This window comes from Carettochelys insculpta, chromosome 6 (genome assembly GCF_033958435.1).
Source record: "Carettochelys insculpta isolate YL-2023 chromosome 6, ASM3395843v1, whole genome shotgun sequence".
NCBI classification, from domain to species: Eukaryota; Metazoa; Chordata; order Testudines; family Carettochelyidae; genus Carettochelys; species Carettochelys insculpta.
Window position 1 is genome coordinate 43,539,179 of NC_134142.1, and position 23,939 is coordinate 43,563,117.

At 52.8% G+C, this 23,939-nt stretch overlaps 1 protein-coding gene across 1 annotated transcript; it reads left to right on the plus strand.

Annotated features, from left to right (window-relative positions):
- Positions 1 to 1,327: 1,327 nt before the first annotated feature.
- Positions 1,328 to 21,909, plus strand: PGF (placental growth factor). The gene is made up of 8 exons (XM_074998798.1): positions 1,328 to 1,454; positions 15,044 to 15,359; positions 16,896 to 16,938; positions 18,358 to 18,554; positions 19,442 to 19,518; positions 20,319 to 20,348; positions 20,443 to 20,508; positions 20,923 to 21,909. Exons 2-8 carry the CDS (start codon positions 15,294 to 15,296, stop codon positions 20,942 to 20,944), a joined length of 501 nt encoding a protein of 166 aa, XP_074854899.1. The 5' UTR covers positions 1,328 to 1,454; positions 15,044 to 15,293; the 3' UTR covers positions 20,945 to 21,909.
- Positions 21,910 to 23,939: the final 2,030 nt, after the last annotated feature.

Sequence of the window (23,939 nt, forward strand, 5' to 3'; positions counted from 1 at the left end):
ATTGGGGCAAGTGTCCCTTTGCCTCCCCTGCATCGGCGGGTCTGCTCAGCCATAAACAGGCAAAGGCCCCTAGGTACAGATTGGGTTGGTATGATGGAGGAGGCGGCGGCGGTGTCTGGGTGGAGAAGGGGAGATTTGTGCTGCGGAAGGCAAGGCACCCGTACTGGACAGAGCACCAGAGCTGTGCGGAGCAGCAGGGGAGGTGGCTGAGAGAACACGGCATTTGCAGCACAGAACAAGAGGGGGATTTTTAGCGGGATTTATTTTGGACAAGTCAACGTTCTAGAGGCTCAGAGCCAAAGCAAATGGGCTGGGAGAGCAGAAGTTTCTGGCTGCCGGACTGCTGTTGCTGGCGAAACCAGTACCTAGCCAGGGTAAGGCAGGAATATTGCTCTTTGTCTCCAGCCTATGTCCCAATAGTAACAGCAGTGTATTTTGTATCCCTGCTCCATTCCACCTGCAGGGCACCCTCCACTGTACCCTGGTCAGTCAGCTTCTGAAACCCAAAGCAAGCTGGCCTGGGCGGGGTGCTTGCAGCAGGCACTCAGTCCCCATGGCCAGGGCTGTTCACTGGGCTCCATCCACCCGTCTCACCCTGTTGTAGTTTCCTGCACTCCCACCTCCCATCTGGCGAGTGGCTGGGCCAAGGGCAGAATGACACCAATGCGTGTTTGGGGCGTGGGAAGCGTCAGAAGCTTAGTACCAGATGGTTAATCAGATAGAGCATCCAGTCCTGCTCCACTTACTAGAAGACCCGTTTTTCCTAGAGAGTCCCCTGTGTCTGGAGGGGTTCTGTGCAGGGACAGGGGGAAATTAGCCACCCTAGGAGAGCCTGCTTGGGATCTACCCCGCAGGAGCCATGACCGTATGGCCATGCGGTTTCATAGCATGGGCATGTGATGGCTGAGAGGCTTATGGGGACTGGCCTTCAAAGGAGTTCTCCTGGCTGCAGGCCTCCACCTCACTCTGCCCCATCCCCATTCTGCACTCTAGACAGAAGGCACCTTGGCAGTGCCGTGTTTATGTCAATGGAGAATGGTTAATCTCGCCCCATGCCCTGCATTCTGTGCCATATCCCTCTGTAGCTGGAGGTAAAGCAGGTGTGTTACTGGACCCAGTACTTTCCATGCATTTCATGGTCTATGCTGGAGCTGCCTGTAGAAGCTCAGAGAGACATTTTGGGAGGTTGCTAAAGCTGCCCTTCCAAATTTGCCTGGGTCTGTGAAGCTGAGACTGACTCCTAAAAATCCGTGCTACAACACACTCCCTGTACCGTCACTCCCAGGTCATCCTATGGAAATACTGGAGCACCAAAAAAAAGCATCACGTTGGAATGGTGTTCGGAGCATTCCGACATGACTCCAGCCCTGCTGTGCAGGAGCGTCTGGCTGGCTGTGTGTGGGCTGCACGCTCTCGTGCCTTGTACCTGGTGCCATCATTTACAGCTGTGCAAAGTGAGTATGAAAGGCTGCTTCCCCGGCAGTAAATAACAGAAAGAAAAAAAAATTACCAATGGCTGGGCGGCTGCTGTGCCAAAACCACGCCCTACCGTGCTGCCCAGTTCTGTCTCATCTACAATACGTTTCCTGGACCTGAGGAAGAATTCTATGTAGCTCGAAGGCAGGTTTCTCTCACCAACAGATGGGCCAATGCTAGATATTACCTCACCCGCTTTGTCAGTTTCCCTGGCGTCTTACATCCAGCTGCTGTTGTCCTGTGCTGAGATTGCTAGCTCCTTGAGGCAGGGACCGTCCCTCCCTTCTGTGTTCCTGTAGCACCCAGCCCAGTGGACACATAGGTCCTACTTCACTATAAGTCGCAATAAGAAGAGCAAAGCTTCAGCGATTCAGGGCCTACATGAGCACCCACTTCTGTGAGTGCCTGTGTCCGCCTGAGCCTGGGCTCGCTTGTCTCTGCTTGTCTTTGTGCCTGTCTGGGCATGCCTGTGTATGTGCAGGCTTGTGTCCGTGTGCATCTGTGCCTGCGGCTGGGGACCAGGGTGTAGAGTATCAGCCAAAAAACATTTCTTTAGTGCTTTGCTTTGTTTATTTACTTTTCACTCTAGTAAACAGTGCAGCTCCCGAGATTAGGAAGGTCAGAACAGGAGGAAGAGAAACTGGACTCTAAGGTTATGTGACCTTCTTGTGGATACTGGGTTGTTTACATTCCCCAGCTTCAATCCCAGAGCTACTGCAGGCAGTTTTCTTCTCAGAGTCTTGCTGCTCATGGCTTGGCCGGGGTAGCCAGGAGCAGTCCTGCCCTGTTCTCTGCAGCCCCTGCTGCTGGGAGCTCCCTGCACAGCCAGCGTACGACGCTGTGTGTCATTTTCATGAATGGAAAGCTATGAATGGGGATTTCAGGAACTTTTAGCCCTTTGGCCCCCCATGTGGCTGGGCTGTGCCAGAGCCCAGTGCCCTCAGGGAACTGAAGGGAAGTGTTGGATAGTGGCTGCTTGGAAGGATTACTGTGCAAGAGACAAATAGCATCTGGTTGTCATTAGCGAGGAGCTGCTGCCAGGCCCCAGACAGAGTTAGGCAAGAAGTGCCCAGGACTGTCTAACGGGGGAGGAGGAGATTGAAGTCAGAAAAGGAGAGGACGGGGTGAGGCAGGGGGCACAGGGCATGGGGTGAGGGGTGTGGAGAGGAGCTACTTTTCTCTAAGACACAATTCTACTAGACTGAAATCCCATCTTCTGGCGGCTCTTCAGCTGTACAGAACACCCCTGGCAATGAGGTTTGGAAGGGAATGTAACTAGAGTGTCTGCACCCACTGCCCCTGGAGCTCAGAGGGCTTGGAAATGGGATCCAAAGTCTCCAGGCCAGAGTTGAGTCATACACTCAGCACTAATCACCAATCGTCCTGATTCCAGTGAGGGATTAGCCAGAGCTTGGAGTGTGACGAAAACTCTGTGACAACTGACCCTTTCTGTGTCTGGCTGCCAGACCCTTCCATATTCCCAGTCTTTACAGCCGTGCTCCTATGAGCTGCATCAGATGATCTTCAGACGTTTGAGAGCAGGGGCTCACCTGCCAGGGGCTGGGATTTAGGGTGTCAGTCTCCTGCCAGGCACCTAATGGGGCTTGGGGCTTCAGCCCTGCTCCTGCTGAAGCCCAAAGCCCCCCTTCCCTACTGGGCAGAAGCCCGGGTACTCCCCACCACCCCACCGAAAGGCAGAGTCCCAGGCCACCCCCTCCAGTCTTATAGGTGGAGAATGGGGTGAGGTGGAGCAGCTCTTTGAGCTGCTCTTTAACAGTAAAACAGCCACATGTGGCTCATGACCCAGAGTTTGGCCATCCTGACTCTAGAGTGTCCTGCTAAACTCCGTGGGGTGGGGGAAAAGGCTTCTTAGCCAAGTTGGTGCGGTTGCGCGTGCTCCCAACAGCACCTGCACGACCTCCCCTCAGCCTGTCCTCAGTGTGGAGGCCGAAAGGACACTGCAGCCTCCAAGATGGTTCCAGCAGGAGTGGCAGACAAACAGGGCAGCTGAAGTGCAGTGAGGGAAGCAGAGGGGCAGCTGCCTGGATGCCATAGGAGACTGGAATACTAATTCTCTGGGCCATTGCCTGTGGGATTTACTGAACTGGGTTTGGGCTCCTCAGCTGAGGTAAGTATCAGAGAGGTAGCCGTGTTAGTCTGTATCTTCAAAAAGAACAAGAAGTCCTGTGGCACCTTATCTGTTAGTCTATAAGGTGCCACAGGACTTCTTGTTGTTTCTACTGAGATAAGCACAGTTGCCCCTGTTAGGGCTTGAAGCACAGCCGGTGTCTGTCTAGGGGTTGGGATGAGGAAAGCTGCTTTCTGTTCACTGTCGGGGATGGGTCCCATTCAGGCCAGTGTAGGGATTACTGAATGCCTCTCAATCCCTGTCACAAAAGCCAACCTGCCCTGTGCTTATTGCCACAGTGATCTCTGCTTTTGAAGAGTCTGAGTCCCTAAGGAAGCGGGAAGTATCAGAGGGGTAGCCGTGTTAGTCTGGATCTGCAAAAGCAACGAGGGGTCCTGTGGCACCTTATAGACTAACAGAAATGTATGAGCATGAGCTTTTGTGGGCAAAGACCCACTTCGTCAGATGCAGGTAGTGGAAATTTGCAAAGGCAGGTATAAATAGGCAGGCCAGAGCAAGGCTGGAGATAACGAGGTTAACTCAGTCAGGAAGGAAGCGGGAGGGCTGCAGATAGTCCACTCTGATTTTTTTCAAGTTCTTTTCAATGTCAGTGTAAGTGAGGAGAATATAGGGATTGGAGAGCAGATCAGCCGGGGAAGGAGACAGCAGCGTTTGGAGTCACGGAGCGGAGGAACCTTTTGTGATACTGATGAGAGACCATTTGGATCAGAAGCTTTCTCAGATCAGGTACCAGCAAGTGGGCAGGACTTGTAAAGTGACTTGTAACTCCTGTGGAGTTCTGGAGGGGGAATGCTGAGCTCTAACAACCAGACGTGTGCTTCCAACGTCTAGTGTCAGAAAGAAGAATGAGACATTCAACCACAGGAGATGACAAGCAGGAGCCCACCCGTATCCAAAACCCAGGATTACAGGGAGCCAGCAAGAACCAGAAGAGGTTCTAAATGGTGGAGCGAGGGTCCAGTAACAACCTGATCTGTCAATGTTGATGGATACAACTGCTATGGGACAGACAGAGAAGGAAGAAGAGGTGGAGGGAGAACATTATATGAGCCACCTGTTCTAGGACAAAAGTAATTTTGGTGAGGAATTAAGAAAGCTAGTGTATAAGGGGGGAAGTATTAAAATCCACCAGCACAGGAGAAGGTGGAAGAAGGTGAAAAGATGCCATAATGGTGGGGTGACAGATGACATTTCTTCTGAAAGAGTGGTAGAGTGGTTTCATAGCTGAGCAGTTCACAGATCTGAGAACTGAAAAGAGCCTGTTGTGGAGAAGGAGGGCAAGAACAGAGAGCATGTGAAAGCTGCAGGACGAAGAAGAAAGCAGAATCAGCTAATCCTGCTAAGAGGCTAAGGAGACCCTGAGGTGCTTTTACCATATGTTAAAGGGAAGAAGAGCTAGAAGGAAAGCCGGTCAAGTTCGTAGATGAGGGAGAGGGTGGAATCAAGGATCGTTCTAAAATGGCCCCCAGCTACTGAACTCCTTTTTGAAATCTGACATCCAGAAGAGTGAAGACAAGCAGCTAGTGACCAAGGAAGGGAAGTGAATATTTTGCAAATTCAAATGTACACACATCAGTGAGACTGAGAAACACACACCGCCCACTGAAGTATTGCCAGTTATAGGACATCTGAAATTGATGGCCAACTAGAAAAGCACTGGCAGACCACAGAGAGGGGAATATGATACCAGTTTTCCAAAAGAAAGGGTGAGCCTGACAATGACCATCCCATAAATCAAATGGTTGTTGCTTATAAAACAATGGAAGTGCTAATAAAAGAGAACACTCCAGTAACTATATCGAGGACACTGGATCCATGAGCACCATAAACCAGTGGTTTCTAACCAGAGTACCATGGCACACTAGTGCGCTGTGAGAACTCTTCAAGGGTGCCATGAAATTTCATCCATTTCCCTGTGCTGTGGTTCTTTACAGAGCCACTGTGAGGGGAAATGCTGACCCCACAGGAGCCCATTTGTGCTGAGAGGCATCTGCATGCTGCTTCCCGGCCTGCAGGAGCTGGCGGGGAGCCCACCCCCAATCCCTGCTGTGGCAAGAGGGGGAGGGAGGGAGAGTGCAAGCCTTTCGGAGCTGGGACGTGGTTTACATGCCGTGTCCTGGCTCCAATGAGCTGGTGGGGAGGGCAGCTGCTTTCAGTGGTTACTTGTTTACTCAACATCCCCAGCATGGGGTTGACCAGATTTTGAAAATGTGTCTGTGGTCGCTGTGTAAACCAGTGTCTTCTGTGGTGGATTTGAACTGTTAATGTAGTTGATCCTTGTTCAGCTTGTGTGAACTACTGTGTCGCAAACCTCTGTAATAAGGCTGTAACCATAGTAAATGTAAGTAAATGTGGCAGTTATGAGCAAATGATTCAGTTGAGAAATGTGGGTGTGCCATGGCATTGTTTGTCTCATTGAAGAGTTCCGCGTTACTGAAAAGGTTGGGACCCACTGCCACAAACAACAGGGTTTGTAAAGAGAACAAGAAGTCATGTGGCACCTTATAGACTAATATTTTGGAGCATAAGCTTTCCCATGAAAGCTCACACTCCAAAATATCTGTTCGTCTATAAGGTGCCAGAAGACTTCTTGTTGTTGTCGAAGCTGCAGACTAACGTGGCTACTTCTCTGATACTTGTCACCCTGCGAGGGTTTGTAAAGGATTCTCTAGACAGATTTGGCTGCTTTTCTAGCACCCAAAGTGAGTGACAAAGGGAAGGCAGTAGAACAAAATCAGGGTCTCTGGAGGTAGAAAAGCATTTGAATAAATTTCTCCCTCAGCAAAATGAACTCAATGTGGCTTTAATACCTATCTGTTACATGGCCTGAAAAATGGTTGAACAGCAGCACCAGTGTCCATAGACAAAACAACAGGAACGAGGCCATTCTTCAATGCCCCCTGTCATTTCTTTAGGATACTGGATTGCCCTTCGCTCCCTGAGCAAGGAGGTGGTGGTGTGGTTCATCAGCTGTCATGTTTCAGCCCCTTTTGGGTGGGGGTTAGCAATTCCTGTGCACACGTCCTGTAGAGTTCTTTAGAATGAAGCCTTGGGGTGCATATGTTTGTCATCACTGAGACAAATCTAAGCAAACCCTGCTTGTGTAGTTCAAAAGTGTCCACTTATCAGCAGGGGTGGCAACAGGGTGGAGTGTTTGGAAGCAGCTTAGCCTCCTGCCCCAGTCTGCCCAGCGTAGGAGCCTGCTGCTCCCCGATCCTCTTGTGTTTATGCTCCTGGGCAAGGCAGGATCCCATCTTCCCTGGGTCAATATTATGACAGCTAAAGCCAAGAGAGCTGGATCCACATGATAAGCAGCTAGAGACACTAAGTTGGGTGTGGATGGTGCCTGAGTTTGGCAGCAGAGAAATAGTTGCAGACAGCATCTGCCCATGTGCTTCTAATATCGGGAAGGCTGGATTGTGGGAGGGGGCAATAAGTGGAGCAGATTGGCTCCCACATTGTGGATAATTGCCCTCTGCTCGTCCCTAAACAAGGTAAGGAACTTAATAGCCGGGTCCCGGAAGGAAGGCAGGGACTTGAGCAGCACTTCTGAACCAGGAGTACGCAGGGGTCTTTCAAGGGGTACATCATCTCATCCAGACGTGTGCCTAATTTTACAACAGGCGGTATCAAAAGCACAAGCAAAGCCAGTGCAAACTAAACATCCATACAATGGCTTGTGTATACTGTACTGCTCTATGCACTGTAGTCTGAAAGCTCAGTACAATAGTTGAATTTCAAGTAGGGCTACCGTATAAAATAGAGGCCACCCCCAAGAGGGAGCGTATCTGTATCGGTATCTACCAACCCATGCTGTTTTAGTGTGGTAGAGTGTATCTAGTACATTAATACAATGTGAGTTGGTAGATGCCGATACAGATACGCTCCCTCTTGGGGTGGCCTCTTTTTTGAAAGGTCCGATGGGGTAACCCTGTTTCAAGTGATTTATACTTATGTGGTGAAAATGAGACAGCAGCAGTGTTTCAGTAATAGCCTACTGTCACATATTTGTGCTTTTTGCCTGATTTTGTAAGCACATAGTTTTCAGGTGAGGTGAAACTGGGGGATACACCACACACATCAGAGTCCTGAGAGGGGTACTGTGGTCTGCGAGGCTAAGGGGCCCTGGGCTGGAGGGTCAGCTTGGGTGTCGGGCTGCTTCCCCTTATCAGCCCACCCCATTCGCAGGGGAGCAGATTGGTTCTGCTCACAGCGTGAGAAGACACGCAGGAGATATTAACTGCTTGCTCCACAGCATGCAGACCACAGCTGCCGTCTCATCCCTGCTTTGGTTGGTCTCAACTCTGCCCATGCTGTCCAAACAGTGGCAGAGGGCAGTGCAAAGACGGCCTTTCCTGCCCCACGACCCACACTTGTCATGGTTACAGGCCTGCTCTGCCAGCTGGCGCCTGCTGCTTGTTTTGTCCAAGCAGAGTGCTCTGCAGCTGTTTGAGTGACATTCCCAGGGGGCCTCTTGTTTCTGGGCTCCATTCCCTTCCTGAGAGTCGTCCAGAACCTGCGGTGAAGCCAAGAAAGAAGCCGCCTCACACAGCTAGCCCACGAGATGCTGCAAAAAGTCGGCTGTTTCCTTGGGACCAGGCCCTCCTGTCTTGCACCTGCTGATCCAAACCTCAGCTGGGCACACTCTCATCTCCTTGGGGGTCCCTGTGCAATTCTGTCGGTGCCTCTCTCCCTGGCCACATCTGCTCCTGGGATTTGCCCTCTTCAGAACATCTGCCTTAGTAACCAAAGCTCATTGTTACCCAGGCAGGAGGGGGACTGAGGGCTGTGCTTGACAGCTGTCCTTGGCTGCCCGGAAGCATTGGGAACAGCAGATGCCCTGGCAGCTCTATGTGCTCCTACTGGTACCTGGTCCTGCCTGTGCCATGGCTGGGCTGGGAGCTATCAGACCTCAGGAGGACACTTCCTGCTTCTCAACAAAACAGAACAGACACCCACCCACTCCTCCTGCCTCTGACTCAGAAATGCTGCTGAAAGCCTGGCCTGGAGCGGGCTGAAATCAAAAACACAGACAGCACCAACTTCTGGGAGAGCACGTCCCTCCGGCTCACCTCACTCTGCACGGCAGAAGGGGGACAAGCTCGACGTCTCGGTTTTCATCATCAGGGCCCTACCTGGCTTTGGGCCTAGGTGTCTCTCCAGGAGCCCCCTTCACGGTGACAGCCTTCCGCGGTGGCTGTGTTTTCCTGTCAACGACATTCTCCTCCTTGAGGGTGCAGCTCATGAGCTGGGGAGCGCGCTCTGGCTAAGCGAGCCAGAAGAGAGCAGGGGGGAGATAAAGCTACAGAGCTGACGCTAGAGCCCCCTTCTACAACGTACTGCCCTTGGAGCTGCCACCCGACCCCGTGACAGAGAAGCGGGTAGGGCACCTTAAATGGTGAGGGAAGATAGTGGAGAAAGGGTAGCTGGGAGAAAGGAGCAAGCTGGCTCTGGGATGGGAACGAGAAGGACGGGGCAGCAGCAAAAAGGCACATGCTCATTAGGGAATGGTGCTTGCCAAGGAGGATTCTGCTCTGCTCTCCTTGCCTGGGCCTCACACACAGCACTAGGCACTTTTCCTTGTCTGGGACTTGGGCCTCAGCCATTCCACAGGGCAGCCTCGGCGCCACCGTCTCCCAGGTCTCATGTGTGAGACCCCTCTAAGAAGGCTTTGCTCCCCTAGGACTGTGTCGGAGCCAGTGCTGTGCATCACACCCTGCTCTCTCTGTCAGGGTCTGCTCAGAGGCCAGGCCCAGCTGCTAGCGACTGGGTGGGCCAGCAGCAAGCTGCCTGCAGCTCTTTTTCTCCCACTTTGGCCAGCCCAACGGTGAAACTGGGGCTCCCCAGGGCAGGCTTATTCCAGGCCTGGAGTAACAAAAACAAATAGCAGCATTCCGGCCACGTGCAGCCAGGGGTGACTAACCGTCTGCCACTTCCTGCTACTGCTGACAGCAACAACAGCCGCTTCTGCTCACAATGCATGTGACAAGGGGGGCTGGGGGATGCACAACACAACCCATTTCCCCCAATTGTCAGCCTCCTCCTTCACAAACAGACTTTTCCCTGCCTCTCACCCCCCCAGCCTCCTGCACCTGGCTTGACAGAGAGCTGTGACGCCACAGGAATTTGCAGCCAGGGGCTCAGGAATGTTCTAAGAACCATGTTCCCTAGTACTGCTGGGGCTGGTGATCCCTCTGCCTGGAAGACATGTGCCCTTCACACTGTACTGAATAGTCTTAATCCTTATGAAACCACAGAGTGAGAGAACACAGGGCCCCTGCGAGAATGCCCCTCACTCCTGCACAGCAGCGCTCCTGCTGCTGCAGCCTGCGACTCTCGCATGGCTCTGTCCACCCTATGCATGTCATTCTGCACCTGTTCTTGGCTAAAGAAGGATATTGGAAAAGAGCTGCTTCCTTTCTACTTAGCTTCATATGATTAAAAGTAAAATCATGCCGCTTCCAAAAAGCCATATTGCCCTTATCTCTTGTAAACGTTGCTGCTGCTTCATGCTTGCCCTCTCTTCTGGTGTCTCAGCTATTGAATATACCATGTTGTCAAACATGCCGTGTTTGACTGTAAATTCTTTGGGTGATGGAGCAGGTCTCTTCTTAGTTGCAAGGCTGAGAATGGTATTGGCTCTTAAATTATGTTTTCCTTTTGATCCTAGTGGTTGGCTAATATTTGGAGCCTTGCTGGGTTGTTTTCATTGAGTGGAAAAATTGATGTGAAGTCAGTTATTTCTTTGGTGCGATCCTGTTTATTTGCAAAGACTGTACATAAAATCTTGCATCTATGTTCTTCCTTGTAACCCTGTTGTGATGGTTTGGAGAAATCTATTATCCTTCTGATGAATTCTGCTTTATTCTATGAAACTGCTGCATCATTGAATTCTGTCAGTGAGTCAGCCATGGGCTGTTGAGATCCCTGGCTCCTTCCCTCATCTTGTCTGGGAGAAGCTAGGCCCAAACAAGAAAAGTCATTAACCTTAATGACTTTGCGGGCATCATACAATAGGTATGCTGCGGCTGGGGGGGGTGGGGGGAGGTGTGTAATGTCTCTGAACTGGAAAACTGGTTCAACCAAGTTTATGCCTGAGAGTGCTGAGTGGCAGATCCCACACAGGAGAACAGAGGACAGAAGAAGGGTTTATAAAGACAAGGACGGTTGAGGCAAGGCAGGGAATGAAGGGGCTGGCATGCTTTTATAGCAGCGAGGCCCTGTTTGACAATGGGGCGAGGTGATGAAGAAGGAAGCTGGTTACAGGAGACAAATGGTTCATGATCTGGTGAAGCCGTGGTCCTGAGGGGGATCCTGGACTCCAACCAGACCCCAAATAACCCTCCTGAGTGGTGAGGAAGCAGACGCAGGGTACAGCATGCAGGTGTGCTTTTGTTTTTACCTCAAGGCGGTATGTCTCTTGTGCTCTCTAAAGTGATTGTGTTAGAATCCTTTACAACCCCGCTCTGCGTTATGGGCTTCAGCTATCACACATTCCTCTGGAGCTGAACTGGAAATCAGGGTGCCCAGAGGGTTAGAGCTCTGGGAAAGCGTATCCCTAAGCTATGGGAGAGTCTTGGAAATGGTTAGCCCTGTCTCTGGGGCCTAGGGCAGCTGACTGGTGAGCTGCCGTTTCCCTGAGCGGGCAATAGACATGCTATGCCCAGGAGGTGTGTCAGAGAGGCCAAAGAAAGAGCCAGTCTACCCAGATCAAGGGATCCTCACACAGCAGCCTGGTCACTGTCCACAAGGGGGAGCTTGTCTAGGCCTGTGACACCTATCTGCTGCCAGTTTGCCAGGCCAGAAATAGGTTGGTTTGTGACGTCCATGAGCTAAGCTGGGATATGTTGGATGGGTTCAGATGACATGTGAGCCCTGCTGGGCTGCCAGCAGGTGATTCCCCACTGCTGCCTCCTGCACGTCCTAGTGAAGGAGGAGGCTCGGGCTAAGAAGTGCTTTTCTGGCTTGGCCCTCATACTGGGGAAGGCTGAGATGGAGCAGGCTCTGCCCTGCTCTGGTTTTGACAAGAATGCACATCTGCCGGGGCTGCATTCCAGGGCCTGGTGCGCACACCCCAGGAACGTGAGCCCATGAAGCAGCCAGATGCAGCTCAGGACCGAGGAATTCCAGCTCATCACAAGGGCCTCTTGTGCCGCTCAGGGCACAGGTGGGTCATGTTCTCTCCCTCGTGCAAAGATGAAGGAGGACAAGGGTTTCATCTGCACTACTGTGGGAGGTTGCCACAGTGAAGGGCCAAGTCTATTTCCTAGGAGGATGTGAGATGTCCAAACCCTGGCACTAATCCCCTGGCGTGTGGAATCCACCGCGCAGGGCTGGTCCTAGTGCCTCATGTTGGACCCTGCTGCTTTCGGGTGCCCAAATCTGCCATACCCACGATAACTGCGGTACAGAGAAAACATAACTGTCCTGTTTGTTCTTTTACACCACACTCGTTGTCAGGGAATGTTATTTTTGATGCCTGGAGGGTTACATTTCCCACACTGCTCCAAAAGCAGCCCTGCCTCAGCCCAAACAGCCACCGCTTCCTCACTCATGAGATTCCACCCTCCAGTGTGTTCAACGCAAAATAAGACAGTCATAATACACTGCCAGTGACTAGAGTTTGAAACTCTCTGCAGTTTTTCTCTTCATAAGGTAGCTAAGCCGGCACGACCAGCCCAGCTTCAGTGTGGAGTGGTGGTACAGCACCAGGGTGCAAGGAGCCCTTGGGCTGGTGTCTTTGCAAGTCTGCACCAAAGTAACTAAACTGGATTTAATTCAGGACCTTCTCGTTTCAGTGCAAATTTGTGTATAAAAAAAAACACTTGGACAGTCAGAGAACATAGATCACCTAGATTAAAAATCTCAGCGGCGTAGATGAAGTGGGTTTACCCTCATAAATTTGTTACTCTCTACAGTGCCACAGGACTACTTGTTTTAGGATTAAAAAATGACACCAAAATCCCTCTTGCAAATTCTGTTGCATGTGCCGCTAGAAGCCCCTGAGTGTCAGAACTCAGCTCTGGCCTGGACTTAGGCTGGTGTGCAGTGGGCACCCCATTTGCAAACTCCTTCTTTGTTCTTCTGCTTCTCAGGAAAGAGTAAAAAGCAAACGTAACTTGGACGCTGTTGTGTCTGTAGTAAAGGCCTTGAAAATGTGGCCTGTGTGCACTGGCCTGTGTGAGTTGCAGAAACTGTATGTACGTGGCTTATGTCTCTGATAGGGTAGGTGGAGCTTTTTATTGTAGGTAGAACATGGCAGAATACTGCTACTTCCTTACCCCCACCCCACCCACACGGCCCTAATTTGGCACCTGGTTTTGAACCAGTTGAAAGCCCTGGGCAAGCAGGCTGGGAAGCCCAAAGGAAAAACGAGAGCAGCCGCAGGGAAGTGTAAATGTCACAGCTGTTACAAGAAAACACTCTTTGAGATACAGCTCCCATCTCTGCACGATAGACACGGTGGGTCTGGCTTCTCAGGTTTTGCAGGGAGCAGCACTGTCCCATTTGTGTTATGTAAAGCCGGGGGGGGCAGGGGCTTTTGGGGATGGGGACAGGGGCTTTTGGGGACGGGGACAGCTGGCTTTTCCAGCTTGCTTGGAGAGCAGATTCTCATTATTTATTAAGCCCTGACTATGTGCAGGACTCTGTAGAAGCCAGAATCCCTGAGTCAGGGGATATACAAAAATAAATAGCCGTAACTAGACGCACTGAGAGACTCAGTGCCTGGAGCTTTTTAAAGCATTATGTCAGTAGTTTGTACTGACATGGGCTTCCAGAGCCAGGCGGAGGAGGAAAGTCTGCAGGAGGGAGCTTGCATACTGCATTTTGGGGCACAGAGGAAGTTTCAGCTGTTGGACATCAGCTGTACAGGTCTCTGCAGATCGTGCCCACTTGACTAACAGACAACCAGACACCGCTGAGAAATCTGTCTACTCCTGTTTTTCTTCTAGCTGAAGCAAACTAATTGGCTTCTCAGCATAGACACACATTACGGCTATGTGGATTGATGCATGCAGAGAATAAGGCAGCAGTTCTGCACAGGCACCTCCGAAATGAACTTAATCAAATCCAACCATCTCTCAAACCTCAGAGAGGGCAGGAATCTGTGCCACTGGCCTCTGCGACAGCCCAACAGCCCCAGGCTGAGTCCCCCCCCAGCTTTCTGTCAGCTCCCCGCACAAGATAGGTTTAACTTGGCAGCTGTCGCGAAGGGTCACTTGTTACTATGAAATCCACCCAGCCACGTGGTGCATATCTCAGATTTAAAAAACACATGAAAAGCGCAGCGTCCAATACCACAGCCCAGGGCCTGCGACATTCCAATGTGGAGCGGATTACACGTGGATTAATAGAGAATGATTCTTTATATGTGAGTTTTCAGGGCATGTCTACAGCCGTGTGTGTACGGCACCATGCATTGTGTGGCCCTGGTGGAGGCCACCGCTGCCACAGGGCAAATGTTTATTAATGAGGACTGAAACTGGAAAGGCCTCAGGAGAAGCAGCGTTAAGGCTCTGCCTGATTTTCAGGAGCTTGAGCCCTCAACTTCAAAAGGGCAGGAGAGCCAGAGAGCGTGGGAAAGAGAGAGCCAGACAGGCAGAGTAAACAGTGGGTGAATCAGAGCGAGTTATATCAGTCAGGGATTAAAGCGCCCTATTGGGTCCTATCTATTCCCTCACCCCAGAGCCAGGGCAAATTGTTTTCTGCAATCTGTTTGCTGCGGTCAAATCATATTCGAAGGGTCTCGAGTGATGTGCTTTGTACGACCTCAACCCCGTATTGGCTCCCACGCTGCGTGTCCATAGCATGCTGCCGGGAGGGGCTGGCGGGCTGCCAGAGGACAGACTCACTCCCACATGCACACCTGCACAGGTGCCGGTCCCACCTGTGGGAACCTACGACTCCGCTCACAGTCACATCTGCCTGCAGCCGCGTGCCCGGTTGCAGCAGCGCCCACGCAGTCACACGCGTGTACACCTGCGTGCGAGCACACAAACGCATGCAGGGCTGATGATGCACCATGAAAGGAAGCGGACAACTGGAGTCCGTGGGGCTGCAGAGCTCAAAGGATGCAATGCAGCTCTGTGAGTCTCAAAGGAAGAGAAAGTGGGAGGGAGGGTATGAGGTGGGAGGGACCGGGGAGGAGCTCTCTGCTCATGAAACAGCTGCAAAGCCAGCAGGGCAGCATTCACATGGCTGGAGAACAGCTCCCAGGAGCAGGAGGTGCAGAGGGGGCCCCAGCACAGCCAGTGCTGGAGCAGGAGGGAAGCTGTGTGCTGGAACTGAGCAAGGCAGAGGTGGTGCCAGTGTCCAGGACTAAGACCGCTTGGACTTGCATCTCAGCGATCTACAGCCCTTGTCCCTTCATCCCAGGCCACCTCAGGGGCTCTGTAACTCTGTCCTTCTGTCTTCTAGCCACGGACCAGCACAGCCCACAGGGGACAGCCTCTCCCAGGGCTAAGCTGCTGCAACTGGATCCACAGATGTTGCGTTTGGGACACTTAGGTCCTGGATTGTAGCCCTCGTAAAAGCTGCTGGGTGCACCACAGCCAGGGATCTCTCTTCCTCACCCCAGCTCTGGACTGTCGCACAGGGGCCAGTATGTTTGTTTTGGCTGGGCCACGGGACTCTTCACTGGGGCAAAACTGAGGCGGCAGAACCAGCCATGCAGCTTCTCAGCAGCTTCTTGAAACTTCTTGTGGCTTTCGTGCTGCAGGCATCACCCGCTCAGGTGAGGGAGCCCCAGCTTCTAGGTCACCCCCAATGTGTTCTCCACATAATGGATGTGGGGGAGCAGAAAGGGGCATTGGCAGTGGAAAAGTCCTCTGGGATCCTGCTGTAAGGGTCCCAAGTCCGATTACCTCCCACACATCGCTGTGGGGCATGCTAGAGCATCACTGAGGAGCTGCTCCTGTAGCGTATCTGGTGGGACAGGTAGAATGGAGAATCAGCCTGATAAACTGTTGTGGGGTTGCCCCATTACTACCTTCCCCAGGGTCTGATTTGTCTCTTGTTCCTTGGGACCTCCCGTTGTGTAGGGGCAGACTGGGACGCTGCGGGACAGGCTTGTGATTGAAGGAAGGAGCAGAAGATCGGTAGCTCCAATGTGGTCTGGGGGTTCGGCTTGCTCCAGCTAACAGCCAGGAAAAATGGGCTCTTGGGATACATCCTCTGAGAAGAGGGAAAGTACCAATATTGTGAGGACGCTGCCAGGGGTCTGGTGCTTCCAGCCAGTCCAGTGAGGAAGACTTTGAGCTTATCTGCCTCCTGGCCATGGTCCCAGGAAAAGGGTCAGAGCAGCCTGGTGAAGCCTGGCATCCCTCCTACACCTGGCCAGTGCCCTGGAAGCTCCCAGGAGCAAGGACAGAGAGTTTCCCATTGCTAAAAGACAAGTGGGAGACTCAGCTCCCCACACCTCCTCCCAGGGCCAGACCTCCCATGGGCACTGCGACTAGCAAGGCAGCAGACCACCAAAGCAGGGCTGTGGCATCATGCAGGGACACCATCTGGTCTCCAGTGAATGAAAAGCCTTAGCGATGCCCCTCCCTTGTACAGGTTCTCATAGAAAGTCTGTCCCAGTAGCTGGATGGGCACCCAGGGGTGGCGGGAAGCCAAGCCCAGCCCAGGAGATGGTGGAGAGGGACCTCCCCAGCCTTTTAAGTTCATATTAATTTGCTTTGATTTGTGGTTGAAGCTTTTGCCATTGAGAAAAAGCCCATCCATGCTGACCTGCCTGTTTTGCTTCTGCTCAGTGTCTGCCTGGTGACTGGGGCTTCTCCCAGCCTGCTGGGTGCTGTGAGTCCATCACAGTGGGGGAGTCTTGGTCGGCATGTGGGTGACAGAGTCCCCTTTCCCCCAAAACCCAGGGTATAGCATGGCAGAATTAGGATGTATGCAGCACCCCAAGAGCACTCTGCACTTCACAGCTTAGTACGGGGGGGCGGGGCCCTGCATGTGTCCACAGGGGCAGATGCCAACATGCTGTGAGTTGGCAAGAGGGAAACAGATGGGGCTGTGACAGAATCATGATGGGTGGGGTACAGAGACTCTTAGCTAGCTAGGGAAGGGGAGAAGGGGTGCTGGGGACTCAGCAGGAGGAGCTCTCTCCTTTAGGGTGTTGGGCTCCATTCCGTGTCAGTGTTGATCCCAAGCTGATGGATGAAAATGGGATGTGTGTCACACCCCAAGAATTTGCTACATTTTGCTTACTCCTCCACTGCCTCTTCCTAAAACACCTGGGTCTCACCACTCCGCATTTCTCTTCCAGCAGTGGGACAGGTTCAGCAGAAACACCACCTCAGAAGGACAAGGTGAGTTTACAGCAGGTTCTCCTGTTTGTGTGTGAGCATATTAGATCCCCTGTGGGCTCTGGAATTCTCTCCTCCCTCTGTCTTGCCCCAGAGTCTGGGGAACCCCTTTGACCTCCGACCCCAGAGGAGGAGTAGGCAGCCTTGGGGGAGGTGGCTGGAAGCTCCAGAAGGAGCTGATAAAATATGACCAATGGGGAATCAGACTGGGACTATCATCAGCCACTTGGTGGGAGGCAGAAGAATAAAAATGTGTTGGCAAAATGGCTCCCCTGTCTCCTCATGAAGTTAGTTCCCCCAAGATACCCACCCTAATGGACCCTGTGGAAGGTGCTTATCCAGCCCTCCCTGTGAATGCCAACCAGTAAGCCCCTTCTCTGGCAAAGTGTAGGATCAGACCTGGGCAGAATTCTTCATAAAAAACCCTATAACCCTAGTTTGAGTGAAATGTTTCTTGCATTGGCGTTGAATCTGCTGAATTATTTCGGTTAAACTTGGCAAAAGCTAACATGTTTCCTTTGGACAGTCTCGGGAAATATATTTTGACTTTTCATTTAGAATTTTATGTCCATTTAATTAAAAGACACAAAAAAAAAGGAAAGGTGTGAAAAGTGAACTGCAGTGATTTGTTGGAACTGCAGCTGACTGAAAAATTCAGAGTTGAGCTCTGAGGCAACTTCTTCTCTAACAAAATTTTTGGGCACGACAAGTCTTTGTGCTTCAGGTCACAAGCCAATAGGTAATGTATTTGGGATTGATAAGAAACTGCCCCTGGGGGATGGTGAGCACCAAAAGACTGTTTTCCTCTGATCTATGTGGTACTGGCCAGAGAGGGTTGCGATATACCTGGATTGATGCTCTGATCCAGTATGGCAGCTGCTCTGATGAACGCTGTTTTTCAGGATGTCCCAAATCACGACATTATCCTCTCATCTTGTCCAAATGACATAACATTTTCCAGGAAAATTCAACCACTCTCTCAGGACGCCTGCTCTAGTTTGAGGGCGCATCAGAGTTGCTTGGTGATCTTTAGAGAGGGGACAGCTTCTAGAAGAAAACGGGGCTGGTGTTTTAACTAGGAGAGTGGAGCCACAGTTTTCCGTAAGAGAAAAGAGACTTTTATCAGTGGCTGGTGATGAAAAAGATCCTGATTCCGCCTCAGCACACGACAGATGAGACAGGCAGAGAGCAGCAGACGGGACAGCTCAGAGAGAAGAAAAGGAATGCTAGCCTGGAAGGAGAGTTACAATGTTGGTAGCTGCCTGAAGCTTTTGGGGCACGCAATGGGGCTTGCGCTGATGCCTGTGGGAGGCCACCCAGACACTCCTCACTCAGCTCAACTATTTAGTGAGGGCATGAGGGAACAGGTCATCGGGCACCCTCTGGGCATGAGTTTAGACCCCCTCCCTGGGTCTCTTCCAGTCCTGCCCTTCCAGGAGGTTTGGGGCCGCAGCTTCTGTCGGCCTTTGGAAGTGCTGGTGGATATTGTGTCCGAGTACCCCAGTGAGATGGAGCACGTGTTCAGCCCATCCTGTATTTCCCTGCAACGCTGCACCGGCTGCTGCGGAGACGAGACGCTGCAGTGCGTCCCCGTGGAGACAGCCAATGTCACCATGCAGGTAAGAGCCAGGCGGACCTTGCTCATGTCACAGTGCAGGGACTTGGGCTCCTCTCCCACAGCTCAGGAAACTGGTGTGACTTCACAATGCCAGGACGTGTGGGGAACTAAGGCAGGGGGCAGTTATCTGACTTCCTCCGGCTGCAGTGAGCCAGGGTTGGAGCCAGCAGCAGACGTCAGGGGTCATTCCTAACATTCCCCCGGGCTGGGCGGAACACGTCCCCCACATCTGTGCCTCACCTCCGGAGGTGCCCCCCTCACTGGGGCTTTGCTGCTCTCCCTTTCATGACTCACCTTTTTTGACTGACAGGTCTCATCTTGGGCGCTGCAGTTAAAACACAGGGAGCCGACGCCCCACCTGTGTGGGTGTGGGAGATGACTGGTCTGTTGCCCCAGTGAAGTGTGGCGCCCCCTGGAGGGGTGAGGCACATACTACCCTGAGGTTGCAGCAAAATGAATCCCGGCATCTCCAGTGCTGTTTTTTTTTCTCCGCCCCATCATCAGGACTAGAGGTGTCTCTGGGGATGCTGGGCCACCCACCTGTCACATTTTTAGCTAGTGATTGCATGGGCAGCCCGAGAGCCTTCTTCTTGTCGGGCGACAGACACCTGTGGGGCTGGAGAGGCTGAGGGCACTGCCGGGGGTAGGCTGGCAGGAGAATGGGAGAGGCAAAGCCTTGTTTTCAGGCTCAAGCTGCAGGGATGGACCGTAAAGCCTCTCTCCTTTCCCACTGCCTCAGGAGGCTGCACTCTTTGACTCCGCGGCCCTCCCCCAGCACCACCTACCTGTCTGAGACCAGGGCACTGCCCTGGCAAGGAGCGGAGGGAAGGGGAATGATGAACTAGCCTTGCTATGAAGGTCTATGGAAGGTCTTTTGTTCCCCTTCAGCTCCTGAAGATGAAGCCGGTGGGGGAGGTGCCCTACGTGGAGCTGTCTTTTACTGAGCACAGACAGTGCGAGTGCAGGTAAGGCCCTTCCAGGCTCATTCTCAGCAGCAGGAGGGTCCCCAGGGTGTCCCCTCCCACAGCGAAGGCCTCAAACCCTCCCACAACCCTGAGGTTGGCAGTCCACTGAGAACCTCTGGGTTAGTGGTCCTCCTGCACCATCTAGTGGCTTTGCTGTCCCGAACAGAGAGGTTGTGCCAGAACTGCATTGTTTCCCAGTTTGCTCAGAAGCTCTTGACTGCTAAAGAATGAATGCGTCAGGCCCAGATTTTCAAAGTGGTCTCTGGTTTTGTGTGCTTCAATGTTCAGGGTTCAAGTTGAAACACCTGGGGCCCAATTTGGAGAAGTGTGGAGTCGCTACAGCTCTTGTTGCCACCAGCTGAAGTTGTGGGCGCTTAAGCACCTCAGCAAATCAAGCCCTCGGGATGTCAGTTTGGACTCCCAAAACTAATGGCCACTTTTAAGGGCCATAGTCACCTCTGTGTCTGACTCGCACTCAAGTTCCTCCACTGGCTGCTGTGTCCTGGTTCCTCCCTTGTCTCCAGGTGCTACATTGGGTGATAGACACTACACTGCATTAAATACTTCCTGCATGTGCCTTTGCCACAAGCTGTTGATGTCGCTGGCAAAAGGGGGCTTCATCATTGCAAGGGGGAGGAGCCTCAGTGAGGGAGTTGTGGCAGGCAGTCTGTCGGGGTGTGATCCCATCCCGTGGAGTCCACATTATTTCTCTTGAACCCTGTCTTCCCCCCACACCTAGGGGCCCTGCAGATGCCTTGTACGCAGTGTGATCATTTTACCCTCTTCTCTTTCTCCTCCAGGCCTCGGCAGGATACGCTAAAGCCAGGAAGGTAAGTGGTGTTAACGAGGACTCTGGGGATTGGGCTCCTCAGCCCTGACTCGTCTCCCATCCATTCAGCCTCTTCCTTTTGCCATTTCCTGTAGAAGGAGGAGACCCAAGGGCCGAGGCAAGAGGAGACGAGAGAAGCAGCGACCTAAAGGCTGTGCTCTGTGAGTGACTGTTAATCCAGGAGGAGGGGCCAGGGCAGTGGCTCTTTCCAGAGTGGCCCTTTGGCTGCCCAAGCTGAGTTTAGGTACTGTGCACCAGCACCTGGAGTGAAGCTGCTGCTTCTCAACACGCAGGTGCCGACACAGAGCCAGGCCTGCCTCTGACAACTTTTCTGGGGATCTCCAAGTACTTCATTAAACCCTCCTTGTCCCTGACCCCAGGATTGCTCCATTGGGAGGTGACAAAGTCCTTACCCCCACTTCTCAGTGAGAAAACTGAGGCCCAGAGAGGAATGGACTTGCCAAATCACCCAGAGAACCAGGAGCAGAGCTGAGCGCAGAGCTCTGCGCTGCTGTCTCTCACCAGCCCCTGCGTTCTAGCCCCCATCCTGTCTTCGTGCTGTGCTCTCTTTGCAGATGTGCCGTTCCACACAGTTAGTCATCTCAGCAGGAGAGGGCAACGCCACAGACCCTGTACTTTTTACCAAGTCTTCTAACTGCCTGTGCGCATGTGCCGATTGCATTCTTGAGTGAACCTTGTGGGATTTCTGGCTGCTTGAAACCTAAGCACTGTGAAGCGGGGAGGTGACTGACAGGACAGAAGCATGAGCTCTTTTGCAGGAGAGGACCACCCGGCCTCTTGCTTGGCCATCTGCACGGATACAGCTCCACGACCAGGGAAACTCAGTTGCGATAGGGGCATTCATCCACAGCTTGACCTGTGCTTTCCAGAAGGACCTCCCAGGATGCTCTGCACAGTTGATATTAATGGTTAAAGGTGCCAGGGGCCAGACTCAGAACTAAAATGCTGCATAATGAGGCTCAAGAGGCCCTGGGATTTCCATTCAGCACTTGGCCAGAGGACAACAGGGGACAAGCTCAGCCAAACGGGAATGTTTTTGTGGCCCCTGCAGAGGATTCCGAAGTGCTGAGGGTGGAGCAAGGCAATGCAGATCCTCGGGGAGGTGCTAGCTCAAGGGCTGCTGCGTTGGGAACACTCTCTGCTGTTGTCACCCTGCTGTTGCACAGGAGTCTTGTGCTGCCATCCTCACCTTTGCAGAGCAACCCTTCTCCAACCCGTCAGTGGGCAGAGGGGACCACACAGTCATGAAGAAACCTGGTTCCTGGTGGGGACTCCAGTGTGGTGTATGGCTGGCTCCTGGCGTAGGAAAGACATAGAGAAGCTGCAGTGATCAGTGATGGGGGCGCGGGGGGGCGGCCTGGGACTTATCTGCTGTGGGAGTTCCCTGTGTGGGATGGGGTGTGATAGAGAATCACAGGCCAACTGTATCACAGAGGGAACCGTGACATCCCAGCGCCTGGGCTGCAGGAAGTTCCTGAGGCCCCTCCACTGGCTGCAGTGCAGCAATTTTCAAACCAATTCTTGAATAAAATGTTACCACAGAGAAATCCAGGAGCCAGCTCAGAGAACGCTTGTCTCCTGTCCTCAACACCTGTCCTTATGTACTGCTTCTGGGCCGAGAGCCTGTGCCTCTCCCCTGATCCCTACAGCACATGCTGCCAGGGCTGCCGCCATGTTCCCTGGGTTGCCTTTCCCACCGGCTGAGCCAGGAGTTACTGGTATCTCCCCTAAGGGCCGGGAGGGCTCCATTTGAGTTAAACTGAGACCCTTTGTTAGTTTGTTCAGTAAAACAAAAACAAAACCCTCAACAGAGCTGACGGCTCCTGCATGATACAGCCCAGAAATGCAGCATGGCCACCCCGAAAGCTGCAAATGCCAGAAAGCTTCAACTTGAAGGACTGCTTTCTATGACAGCTTCTCAGGCCTGCAGCTTCAGAGGAGGGAGCCTTGGCAGCTAAGGCCATGCAGAAGTTGCATGCCCAGGGAACTATGAGATGCTTGCCCATAAGTCATAGCACTTAACAATCGACTGCTGTCCCAACACAGCTGCAGGGCAACTGACCAATGGACAGATGCATGAGTGTGGGTGGAAGTGGAGATGAAGGTCCTGCTGTTAGCGTTAATTGAACTGTATATCCAGGCTAGGAACAATCATGTTCACCCTGTAGTGCAGAAAGGCCTGAGGGAATTATGACAGCAGATGCCACTCCCTGTCCTGAGCTGAAACCCTCAGTTACATGCCCCCACCCCCATGCAACTTATCCATTGCACCTTTTCTGCGGCACCAACCCATAGGGTTCTTGAGTGCTGCAGCCCAGTGGCCCCCTTGGGCCAGAATGTGCTCTCCTCGTCTTCATCACCTTCCCAGCTCAGAATCTAACCTAATTCTGACCTCTCACCAAGGGCGTGACCTCCCACTTCCTCCTCTGAGCTTCCCCTGGCCCCTTTCTCCACATGCCACCTCTCAGCCTTATACCCTCTTCTTTTCTTGAAGAGCAGTCACTGGGGGGGGGGTTCCCCTTTGCCCTGCATCCCTCTTCACTGTCTCTGCTGATGGCAAGGGGCCACAGAGCAGGTGTTGGCCCCCTACGCTCCTTAGGGAACACCCTGGCACAGAAAGTTACCTGTGGGAGAGTCTGAGCCAGTGCTGTACCTGCTCTCCAGCCAGGAAATGGCCAGCACAGGAAACACTTGAGAGCAGGCTGGGAACAGGACAGCAGCTGGGCTCTTGTGTCTTTGCACTCCACACTCCATTACGAATATGGCGAAACCACACTGGCGTGTTTGGCCTCCGAATAGCTGTGTTTAAAAGGATATAGTTCAATTCCTATACACTGCAGTTGTACCAAGATTGCTATTCACTACCATAGCAGGACCCACGTGGGCCTTGGGACCCAGAGCACAATCCAGCGCACCATGAGGGCTGAATCTAGGCACATGCTTTCTGCCTTCCACTCTGCCAGTACCTCAGAGTTCAAACCCAGGAAGCGTTGCATGAGAGCAGAGCAGTGAGCCTCCTACGGCAGGGTCCCCTCTCACAGCAGCCAGGACTAGATGCTTCAGAAGAAGGTGCAAAAAAATAAAAATAAAACCCCGGCTATGGGATAACCTGCCCACAGGAGGAGTTGCTTCCTGCCCCCGTCAGTTCTGGTTGATGCCCTGAGGTTCTCTAGCCCTCACCCAAGTTTGGTCCCAGCAAGGGTGATCATGGGCATCCTCATCCTCTTTTAATCCTGCGTGTCACTAGGACAGTAAGTTCACTTGTCAGTTCCCTCCCCGCCTTGCCTATCCGGGTTCCTCCACCCCTGCCCCCCCACCCCCGGTCTCTGCAGGCAGCACACCCATCTGCCAGGGCTGCTCAGCTGTGCCTGGGGGTATTCCCAGCTCTGCAGACACGTGCGGGGGGGCGGGGGCGCTGAGGCAGGGGTTGCATGGTGCGAGCTGCTGGAACCACGTTTATAGTGTGGGCACCAGAGCCATTGAACCAAACTGCAACCCCCCTGTATAACTGACCCCACTTCAAGTCAGCGGGTGCCGGAGCCCGCCCCCGCCCGGATGCGCGGTGCCTGCC